The sequence below is a fragment of the Neomonachus schauinslandi genome, chromosome 1 (assembly GCF_002201575.2).
Source record: "Neomonachus schauinslandi chromosome 1, ASM220157v2, whole genome shotgun sequence".
In the NCBI taxonomy this organism is placed as follows: domain Eukaryota; kingdom Metazoa; phylum Chordata; class Mammalia; order Carnivora; family Phocidae; genus Neomonachus; species Neomonachus schauinslandi.
In genome coordinates, this window is record NC_058403.1 from 214,022,041 (window position 1) to 214,033,311 (window position 11,271).

The window sequence follows — 11,271 nt, forward strand, 5'->3', positions numbered from 1 at the left end:
TGCAGCCTGCTGCCCTGACCCTACCCCCTCTGTGCAGGCCTGGCCTCAGCCCACTCGCCCTTGTCCCTTGTCCCTGGGGGTGTGCCCTCTCCCATCGGAGCTCACAGGGTGACCTCGGGATGTGCCGCGTCTCTCCCCAGATCATGATGCCGCCACCGAGGAGCAAGAAGCCCAGATAGACGCCCCCGTGGCCTGGGTCGTGGAGCCACCCGATGCTGGCAGTGGGGCCCGCCATGGACGGGGAGTTTCCTCAGCATGAGCCCCCACCAGCGGGCAGCATCCTATACAGCCCACCCCCCCTGCAGACCCCGCTGTGTGGGTCCAGTGTCCAGGTGAGTGCTGGCCACTCCAGGGTCGGCCTTGGGATGGGATGCTGCCCTTGCAGATGCGGCTGCGGCCTCCCCTTCCAGGGCCTTGAGCGGATGTCCCAGCCCCCAGCTTTGCAGGCCCTTAGGGGGTGCCCAGCTGCCACCAAGTTTCGCAAACATGAGCCACCAGGTTGGTTTTGCCAAGATCATGACTGGCCCTCAGGGAGACGCTCAGGCCTCGCTGCTGTCTTCACCTGCAGGACAAGGGCTGGGATCTCCATGACATTTATTTTATTTCAAGGTTTTTTATTTTCAATTTAACAGACTTTACGTCTTTTAAGATTTATTTATTTATTTGGGGGGGAGGGGCAGAGGGAGAGGAAGAGAGAATCTCAGGCAGACTCCCTGCTGAGCGTGGGGCTCAATCCCATGACCCTGAGGTCACGACCTGAGCCGAAATCAAGAGTTGGACACTTAACCGACCAAGCCACCCAGGCGCCTCCAAAGTTTATGTCTTTTTTTTTTTTTTAAGATTTTATTTATTTGATAGTGAGAGACACAGCAAGAGAGGGAACACAAGCAGGGGGAGGGGCAGAGGGAGAGGAAGAAGCAGACCCCCGCTGAGCAGGGAGCCCGACGCGGGGCTCGATCCCAGGACCCTGGGATCACGACCTGAGCCGAAGGCAGACGCTTAACGACCAAGCCACCCAGGTGCCCCCCAAAGTTTATGTCTTAAGCAATTTTAGATTTATAGGAAAATGGAACACAAAGTTTCCACATACCCCCCTTTCCCCATTGTTAACATTTTGCATTTTTTAATTTTTATTTTTTTAAAGATTTTATTTATTTAATTGACAGAGAGAGCGAGAGAGGGAACACAAGCAGGAGGGGTGGGAGAGGGAGAAGCAGGCTTCCCGCTGAGCTGAGAGCCCGATGTGGGGCTCGATCCCAGGACTCTGGGACCACGACCTGAGCTGAAGGCAGATGCTTAACGACTGCGCCACCCAGGCGCCCCAACATTTTGCATTAATGATCATGCTAAGTTGTTACAACTGACGGGCCAGTATTAGGTCATTATGAACGACAGGCCGCAGGTGACACCAGGGCTCACTGTCGGTGCCACACACCCTGTGGGTTTGGACGAATGTCACGGACAGCGATCCACCATCACAGCGTGGCACAGAGCAGTTCCTGGCCCTGCCGACCCTCCGTGCTCCGCCCAGTCACCCTCCCCCACCCCGGCCACCGCAGATCCTTATACCGACTCCCAGTTCTGCCGTTTCCAGAACGTCCTAGACCCGGAACCACACGGTGTGCGGCCTTCTCAGCCCGGCTGCTCTCACCCAGGGATGTGCCGCTGAGGTTCCTCCGTGTCTCTGCCTGGCTCGATGGCTCATTTCTTTTCAGAGCTGGATAATATTCCCTTGTCTGGGTGGAGCCCGGCGCATTTATCCACTCGCCTACGAAGGGCATCTCAGTTGCTTCTGAGTTTTGACGACTGTGATAAAGTATCATAAGTAACAAAGCCACATAGGTTCCAGCCCAGCCTGCTCATGGCAGAGTGTACGGAGGGTCCAGAATTCTGCAGCAAGTCAGGCCTGGAGCCTGCCTTTCCTGGGGCAGAGCCGGGGTTCTTCCTGCTGGAGAAGAGCAAACTGTTTCTCAGTAGGGAGACTTGAGCTGCCAGGAGGGGGGAAGGAGGGGTGTCAGGGCACAGTGGTGGGGGTACACGTGGCTGGGGCTGCCATGGGGCCCTCCTTCAGGGAAGCGTCAGCTTCTTCCTTCCCCTCAGTCCTGCTGGCTTGGGGCTGGGAGGAGGCCAGGAGGCAGGAGAGCGAGAATCAAGCTTGGGTTTCAGAGGGGCCAGGAAGTGGGGTCAGGCGCCGCTCAGGGTCAAATGCCCAGAACCATCAGGAGGCGTCGCAGGTCCGTAATCGGAGCGTTGGAAAGCAGTTGGGTGTGTGTGGACCCAGAATTCACTCTTTGTCCAGGTGTGCCCGCTGGTAACCCAACGTAATAGGCACGGAATACAAAGTTACGCGAGTTACCCCTGAAGAGTCCATGTCCAAGCCTTGGCTGGTGTCCAGGCCTCTGGCCAGGGCCCCAGACGCCACTGTGCGCCCCTCTCTCTCTCCCCCCTTCCTGTTGGAGCTGTGTCCACACGTCCTCTGACCCTCCATGCCCCCCCGCCTCCCTCTGAACTTCTGTCCGCGCCGTCATGGCCGATGCCTTCCTGTTCCCCGCGTGCCCTCTGGCCCATGGCGCTCGGTGTGTGTGTGTTCCGGGGGCTCGATTTCACCCTGTTCTCTAGTCTCAGGGCATGCGCTTGTCATTCCCAATAGTGCTGCAGGATTCCTTCTTGTCAGCATCCCATAATTTGCCTAATTGTTTCCCTACTGTTGGGCTTTTGGGGTGATTCCAGTTTTCTGCTGCTATAAATAGCATCGCTGTGTTTCCCCCCTTCACGGATTAGGCCGGGGGTGTCCTGAATCAGAATTCCTGGGTCTGAAGGAGTCCCGGGTCGGGCTGCAGAGGACAGGGCTGTCCCGCAGGGGACGTGCTCCTGCCACGCCCCCTTCAGGGTGGCCCATGTGGATGACTGGGATGCCAGCGCTCGCTGGAGGGCCCGTGGGACCAGACATGCTCAGAAGCTGGCGTGGAGGGGCCCACTGGGGCCGCAGTGTGGACCTGAGGTGAGGGAGGTGCCTCTCGGAGCCCAGAGGACTTTGGCCCCGAGCCTCCTCGGGCCGTCAGAACTCGGCAGAGCGCTCTCCATGGTGCTCCCTGAGGCTGGGCCAGCCCTCCGGGTGTGAGCTGAGCCCGTCCCGCAGGCCTCCAGCTGCGAGGGCACCCCCCGGCCGGGCCGACCGGGTCCAGCCCACGCTGACGCTGGATGTGTGCACGGCCTGTGTGGCCAGGACGCCCCATACTGCTCCCCTCCCCTCCATCCTGGCTGGGCTGAACCAGGCTCGGGAGGAGGAGACCTGCCCCCAGGACTCCCACTGTCACTAAGGATGGCCTGATTTAGCAAATAAAAAGGCAGGCATTTAGTGAAACTTAAGTTTCACATAAGCACAAATGATATTTTAGAGGCACCTGGGTGGCTCAGTCGGTTAAGCGTCTGCCTTTGGCTCGGGTCATGATCCCAGGGTCCTGGGATCGAGCCCCACATCCGGCTCCTGGCTCAGCGGGAAGCCTGCTTCTCCCTCTCCCACTCCCCCTGCTTGTGTTCACTCTCTCGCTGTCTCTCTGTCAAATAAATAAATGAAATCTTTTTAAAAAAATAAAAAAAATAGGGCGCCTGGCTGGCTCAGTTGGTTAAGCGACTGCCTTCAGCTCAGGTCATGATCCTGGAGTCCTGGGATCGAGTCCCACATCGGGCTCCCTGCTCAGCGGGGAGTCTCCTTCTCCCTCTGACTCTCCCCCTCTCATGCTCTCTCTCTCTCAAATAAATAAATAAATCTTTAAAATCAATCAATCAATCCACAAATGATATTTTAGTGTGTGTCCCATGCAATACATGCACTAAAAATTGTTTGCTGTATTTTTTTTTTTTAAGATCTTATTTATCTAGGGGCGCCTGGGTGGCTCAGTTGGTTGAGCGACTGCCTTCGGCTCAGGTCATGATCCTGGAGTCCCAGGATCGAGTCCCGCATCGGGCTCCCCCTGCTCGGCGGGGAGTCTGCTTCTCCCTCTGACCCTCCTCCCACTCATGCTCTCTGTCTCTCATTCTCTCTGTCTCAAATAAATAAATAAAATCTAAAAAAAAAGAAAAAAGATCTTATTTATCTATTGAGAGAGAGAGTGTGAAGGGCAGAGGGAGAGGGAGAGAGAGAATCTCCAGCAGACGCCCTGCTGAGCATGGAGCCTGACACAGGGCTCGATCCCAGGACCCCGAGATCATGACCTGAGCCGAAATCAAGTCGGCCGCTTAACTCACTGAGCCAGCCACGTGCCCCTAAAGATTGTTTGCTGTTTATCAGAAATTCCAGTTTCTTTAGAAACCCTGTGTTTTATCTGGCTGCCCTGTTCTACCTGCTGCCGTAGCAAAAGTGTTATCTTCCTACATCAGCTTATAGGTCCCAGGGCATGTGTCTCCCCAGCAGAAGCCTGCTTCTCTGTCTCCACCTGGAAAATCCCCAGGCAGGCTTGCATTGGCTGGTAGGGGTCAGGTGCCCATCTCTAGATCAATCCTGTCCCAGGGGCCTGCCCTCAAAAGGCAGAGACACACCTCTGTGTATGTGGAAAATCCCAAGGAAGGCTCTGATTGGCTGGGTGGTGGCACCCCTTGGAGTAGGACTGGGGCGGCCTTGATTGGCAGCCTGGCAGAGCCCCGCACTGGAGGAGGAGGTGGGGGTGCGGGCGCTGGGTAGATGGAAGCACAGTGACCTCCCACCATCTGGCTTCCCGGGTGAGGTCTGTGGTCCTGGCAGACCTGGGGCTCTGGGCAGAGCAGGAAAGGTGGGGTGAGTGCGACCACCCCCCACAGTGACCTCGCCAGCCTGGAAGCCCCCTCAAGGCTGGTTCTGCCTGCTGTGTGCCCAGAGTGGCCCAGAGTGCCGGGTTTATACTAGTGCATGAGATATCCTGGGAGTGCCTGTGGCCCTGGGAAGCTTACGCTCCTCTCTCGAGTTGGAGTTCTCTCCTTTTCCTTTTTAAAGATTTTATTTATTTATTTTTTTAAAGATTTTATTTATTTATTTGACAGAGAGAGAGAGAGAGAGACAGCGTGAGGGGGAACACACGCAGGGGGAGTGGGAGAGGGAGAAGCAGGCTCCCCGCAGAGCAGGGAGCCCGATGCGGGGCTCGATCCCAGGACCCCGGGACCCTGACCCGAGCCAAAGGCAGACGCTTAACGACTGAGCCACCCAGGTTCCCCTAAAGATTTCATTTTTAAGTCATCTGCATACCCGACGTGGGGCTTGAAGCTACAACCCTGAGACCAAGAGTCTCAGGCTCCACGGACTGAGCCGGCCGGGCGCCCCTGGGTTCCTCTTCTTGCATGGGGCTGGAGAGGAGAATTGACACCAGACCAGGGCCCTGGGCTGACCTCACCCCGCTCCCCTGGAGCGGGGGCCTTCTGGAGGCTTCCACAGTTACTGCCCATAAGTGACATGCCACCAAGCCTCCATGCCGGGAGGGCCCTGTGTTGCTCTCCCCACTGTTCTCATATCGTTATTTTGCAGCCTGTGCCCACACTGGGAGAGCAGGTGGGACCCCTTCACTGCGCAGCTCTCCCTCTCCTCTCTTCGCTCTGGTTCTCTGGGGCCCGACAGCCCTGCAGGGTCAGGGTGGGGGGCGTGCAGTGATGGGAAGTCAGGGCCCGAGACCCCAGACACAGGGCCAGAGAAGGGCACCTGGTCTCTCCGGCCACCTGGGCTGGTCTCAGCCCCCCGTTGGCGAGTCCTGCAGGGAGGGAGGGGGCTGTGGCTGGGGACGTGCTTCTGGCGGCCTTACGGAGGAGCAGGACTTTGGGGGACCAGCAGGAGGGCTGCTCTTCCCCCTGCCAGAGCCAGCTAGGACGGGTGGGGGCGGTGACCGCGGCCACCAGGCCCCTCCCCAGCGGTGGCCTCCCTGACGTGCTCCCGCATGGCCACGGTGTGGGTTAGGGGAAGGGACCCCACTCGGCAGGCCTGTGCATCAGGGTAGGACAAGCCTGTCGTGCGGGGGGCGCGGCTGTCCACCGTCCCACACCCCCAAGCTGGTGCTGTCAAAGCCCAGTGCAGGGCCCCCCAAGGCCCCGCTGACCTCAGGCTCACCCCTCCAGCCCCCGTTGATGTTTCTCAAAGCGGGCTCCCCAGAACACCTGCCTGTGCTGCACTCTTGGGCCAAGCCGGCTTGGCCTGAGGGAGTTCTGAGCAGGCCAGGCTGCCATCCCCCCGGGAGGGGCTGGTCCGTGGTGCTGGGAGCCCCTCTGAGAAGTCCTCTTGGCCACACGGACGTCCCCTGGGCCCGGACCAGGAGGTGCCCCAGTCCCACCGTCTACTTTCTGGAAGTGGGGGGGGTGGGTCGGGGGGGGCTCCAGGCAGGGTCCCCGGCCCTCCAGCACACCTGGGTCCTGTGTGGAATGCGGGTTCCCAGGTCAGACCCTTGGGTGGGCCAGCAGTCTGGGTTCCCCTGGCCCTCCAGAGATGCTGGGGGCGCTCCTGGTCTGGAGGTGGGTCAGGGCCCCCCGCCCCCGTCCCGCCTGCCCGCAGATGGGTGTATGGTGGCGCCTGAGCCTCTCGGCAAGCCCGGCCCTGGCCCGAGCCCTTTACACGTACGGATGGGTTCTTCCACCTTCACTGTGGTCCCCTCGGTGGGCTCTCCTGTGCCGATGGGCAGACTGAGGCACGGAGCTGTGCAGTCGCTCCCAGGCCACCCGGCTGGGAGACCGCAGGGTGCAGTTTGTACCCTGGCAGCGGCCGCAGAGGCCTCACTCCTCCTCGCTGCCCGCGCCCCACCCCGCTCTGCGCCCCTGACCCTCTCGCTCTGTTTCAGAATGCCGTGCTGCACTACCCGTGGTGGAGTACCTTCTCGCCCACGCCGTACCCAGCCTTCTCCCGTGAAAGCCAGTAAGTCCCTCTGGCCTCTGGGGTCTGCGCCGCCCGGCGGCCACGGTGCCCTCCAGGGCTCTCAAGGTTCTGCGGTCATTGCAGGAACAAAAGTAGAGCTTGCGGCCCACAGAGGGCTTCAGCATGCTGCTCAGGGGGTTGTGGGCCGGGCCCTGGCCACAGGGAGGCCGCTGAGACTGACCAGCTGTGGCCCATCTGGGAGAGAGCCCGCCAGGGAAAGGGCAGAGGGCTCCGTGGGTGCCCTCTGGGTGGGGGGTGAGAACTCTGAGGGCACTTTCCTGCAGAGGGCAACAGCAAGCGGGGTTTTGAAGAGTAAGTGGGAGCCTGCTGGGGGGGTGGGGGTGGAGCAGGCCAAGAACCAGGCCAAGGAGCGGCCTGCGGAGGGGGCACGGCAGCGCATGGTGTCTGCAGGGCAGTTGTGGGAGGCGGGCACGCGGGTCTCTCCACTGAGCTGGGTTTCCTGGATGCCGGAGCTCATCCTCAGGTGGGTGGCTTGCACTCCTGTCCTGACGGCCGCCCTCTCCCCGGTCTCCCTGCAGCCAGTTCATGAGCTCCACCTCCTTCATTGCCAGCCAGCCCTGCGCGGACACCAGCTACGGACCCTCCACCACCACCCCTAGCTTCCTGCCAAAGACGGGTGACTTTCCTCAGGTAGGGACCTCGAGCCACAGTCACCCTTCCATCCCCACGTGGGCCAGGGGGCCCCTGCCTCTCACGGGCAGCCTTGGCCAGGCTCCCGGGGAGCCGTGGCCTGTACCTGGGAAGAGCTGATGCCCCCTTGGCCCCCACCCGGCCCGAGAGCTCCCAGATCGCAGCCTTGCCTGCGCGGGTCTGTCACGGCAGCTTCCCCCGCAGCTTGCGAGCTGGGCGGGAGGCCGTATCCCCGTCAGCTTGCCGCTCCCGCCCCAGGCCCGGGTTGCGGGGCAGCATCTTGGAGCGCCGGGTCCACTTTACCCAGACTGTAGCGCCTTCCTCTCCTGGGCACAGGCCCCCCTGCTTGCTCTGTCTGGGCGCCTTAGCATGTCAGCAAGGGTCCGCCGTGTTCCCCGTGCCCCTGGCCAGAGCCATGTTCCGTCGGGTGCAAACCCCGTCGTTGGCGTTTGGGTCCCCAAACAGCTGCCGTTTGAAGAGTGTAACCCACCCAAACCAAAGAAAGAGATACATGCGGTTTCATTTTGGGGAGGAATCGGGTGGACCCTCTCCGGCAAGTGTCTGATGGCACGCATCTCCTCACGGCAGGCCTGGAAAACCAGGCGCCCCAAAGAGATGGTTTGTGGGAAGGAGCCCGGTGGGACCTGAGGCTGGGGCTGCAGCAGCCTAGCAGCGTTGAGTTTCCCTCAGAAAGGCACAGTCTTTGGCGCCGGTGGTTCCGCCGCAGCTGGGGCTACCCCAGCACACAGTTTGGGAACTGTCCAGCTTAGACGGCCCCAGGGCGCGGGGGCTTGTGGGGCCTGCCGGGTGGCGGTCCGGGAGGATGCGGCTCAGACCCACCAGCCAGAATCCGCTGGACCCAGCAAGGTCAGTTCAGACCGGCTTCCTCCTCAGGGAGCCAATGTCCATGCAGCGCCAGGCAGGGACCTGGAACCAAGTCTACCAAGAACAGGACCTTCTTTGGGAACAGGGTCTTTGCAGATGTCACTTAATTAAAGCTGGGGATGAAGTGATCGTGGAGCAGGATGGCCCTAAACCCAGCGGGTCCTTGTAAGAGACGGAGGACACAGAGGGGAAAGCCCAGGACAGCGGCGGCAGAGAGGGATGCCGGGAGCTGTGAGGGGCAGGAAGGGCCTTCCCCTGCAGCCTGCTGGGGAGCGCAGCCCGGGATGCCTTCACCTGGCATGTCTGCTGTGCAGGACCACGAGAGCATGCGTGTCTGTGGTTCAAGCCCTCCCTCTCCATCTTGGACCCTGTGGTGGCCCCCCAGGAAGCGGCTTGGCTGGGCCTGGAGGACATGGGAGCTCAGCGGGCTCAGCTGGCCCCCAGTTCTCCCGGGGGGAGGTGTCAGTGGGAGAGGGATGGGAGGTCCCTCCAGCCTTTCTGGGCGTGCTGGGGTTCCCCCGCCAGCTGCCGATGCACAAGGACACGCTGCTCGCTCTGGTTTGGCACCTGCTGTCACCCGGCCTGGGGAGCACCTGGTCTCCATGACAGGGTGTGTGGCCGATGGTCCACGGCCCGAGAGCCTCCCTGAGCCTGCCGTGCCTGCTCTGAGCTCTGATCGAGTTCCTCCGCACGGGTCCCAGACACAGCTCCACGTCCAGACTCGGCATCTTGTGATGCCGTCTCCCCCGCTGGGGCGTCACCTGCTCTCCAGGCAAGGAAGCTGAGGCTTGTGGGCGCGGAAGCCCCAGCCCCGGGGGGCCGCCCACCCATCCCCACTCCCCTGGCTCTCTTTCCTGCACTCAGCTTGTGCTGCCCAGAACCAGCAGGGTTCCTTCAACCCACCCTTGGGGCTGCGGCGTCCGTGTCTCACTGCATGTGGGGGGAACTGCCAGTTGTTGCTCCGGGGTCGAGCTCGGCTGCGTCCAGCCCACAGACATTTACTGAGCTCCTGCTGAACACGGCAGCGGCCTACCCTGCTGGGGGGCAGCTTGGACCCAGATCTTTCTTGTAAAGCAGCGGAACCTTCTTCAAACAAAATCTCACCCCGGTGCTAAGTGTGGGATTAGACAGATGTGAGACCAGAGTTCAGTTCCGGGTGAAGGGTCCTGAGGCCCTGTTAGCCACCTCCACCTCCCTCGTGACCCCCGGGCCTGCGGGCCACGCCAGGAAGGGGGCCAGACCAAGCTGGGCCTCAGCCAGTGGACCCACCACACACACACCCTCTGCTCCTGATTGACCAAATGACATCACCACCATGACCAGCAAAGTGATAGCCTCGAATACATCCCCGTCCTGGTCCCAGGACCTGGGACGTGTCCCCTCACGCGGCAGAGGGGACCTTGTCAGGGCCCCCGAGGAGGGGGTGACCCTGGGTTCCCGGGGGGCCCGGTGTCCTCATGAGGTCCTCACGAGGGGGAGGCAGAGGGTGGGAGTCCCAGAGATGGGCAGACCCCACGCTGCTGGCGGTGAGGATGGAGGGGGGCCGCGGGCCAGGAAGAGGCCGGAGCCAGGTCTCCCCGGGGTCCTGGAGGAACGTAGCTCTCCGTTTTGGACTTCTGCTTTCCAGGACCATAAGGTAATAAACGTGTGCTGTTTTAAGCTGTGAGGTTTGTGATAGCTTATTATGGTGGCAAGAGGAGACCGATGCACCATGTGAAGCCCCCATGTGGCCCATGGCACATTCTAGAAATGTTCCCCACTGTGCTATAAATCAGAAGGCACTGGGGCTGGGCTGTAGCCAGGAGTGGCCATAAACCTACAGGCCTTAATATACCTCTTGCTGACTAAACCTGTGCCCTGAGTTTCCTGGCAGCCAAAGCAAAAAGAGAAAGGAGATGAGTGGTGTGACTCTTTTTGCCTGCAAAAGAAGCTTCTCTCCAGTTTCCTTTGGGGCACGGAGCAGTTCCTTGGGGTCAGCATCCCTCCCCCATCTCTCCCGGGAGGGCCTCTGGACTTGGTTCCCAGGCCTGTGCCTGGTCTTGGCTCCAGCTTCGCTGTCTGAGGGCCTTTTTTCTTCATGTTGTGACTAGGGCTGAGTCACTGAACACTAGCGGGACTGGGTCCCTCCCTCGGTTCCCCCGCAGGAGCCAACCCAGACCCGGGACCACTGGCGGCAGGTTGACCGTGCCTCTGTATGGGGTCCCCAGGTTTTTTTGTTTTTTGTTTTTTGTTTATGTCTTAATTTTAATTTTATTTTTAAGTAAACTCTACGCCCAAAGTGGGGCTTGAACTCACGCCCTGAGATCAAGTCACATGCTCTACTGACAAGCCAGCTGGGCGCCCTGGGGTTCCTGTTTTATAGCTACCCGGGTGGGGCCTACATCCTGTGGGACGCTGCTCTCAGGAATGCAGGTCCCGGCTAATCCTCACTCTGAGGTGGTCCTGCTGGTCACACCTGGGCCCCCTGCAGTGGCCCAGAACCCAGGGACTCAGTTCCAGGATGCCAGAGCACAGGCACAAGGGGCTGTCTAAAAACTTCAGGCCTCATACTCTTCTGTCTGTGAATTTGGGACGGAATGAATTTTGCGGTCCCTCAGGTCTACGGGGAGGTTGCAGAAACAGTAGCAGCCCTCCTCAAACACTGTCACTCACTGACCCGGTTTCCGGGCACGTTGTCGTCTGATAGAGCCACGGTCCATCACCATGATGCAGTCAGTAACCGTGGCCCAGCACTCGTGGGCAGACCAGAGTGCCCGGGCTGGGGCACGGAGGCCCCTGTAGGGAGCTGCCCCGGAGCCCAGCACTCGTGGGCAGACCAGAGTGCCTGTGGGCACGGAGGCCCCTGTAGGGAGCTGCCCCGGAGCCCAGCACTC

The 11,271-nt window shown here is 60.6% G+C and overlaps 1 protein-coding gene across 1 annotated transcript in view; it reads left to right on the forward strand.

Annotated features, from left to right (window-relative positions):
- Positions 1 to 213: 213 nt before the first annotated feature.
- SBNO2 (strawberry notch homolog 2) overlaps positions 214 to 11,271 on the forward strand; it is a 37,242-nt gene continuing 26,184 nt past the window's right edge. The window contains exons 1-3 of the mRNA XM_021705321.2: positions 214 to 332; positions 6,789 to 6,862; positions 7,402 to 7,513. Coding sequence (XP_021560996.2) covers positions 234 to 332; positions 6,789 to 6,862; positions 7,402 to 7,513 — 285 coding nt within the window. The 5' untranslated portion in view covers positions 214 to 233. The remainder of the gene's footprint in view (positions 333 to 6,788; positions 6,863 to 7,401; positions 7,514 to 11,271) is intronic.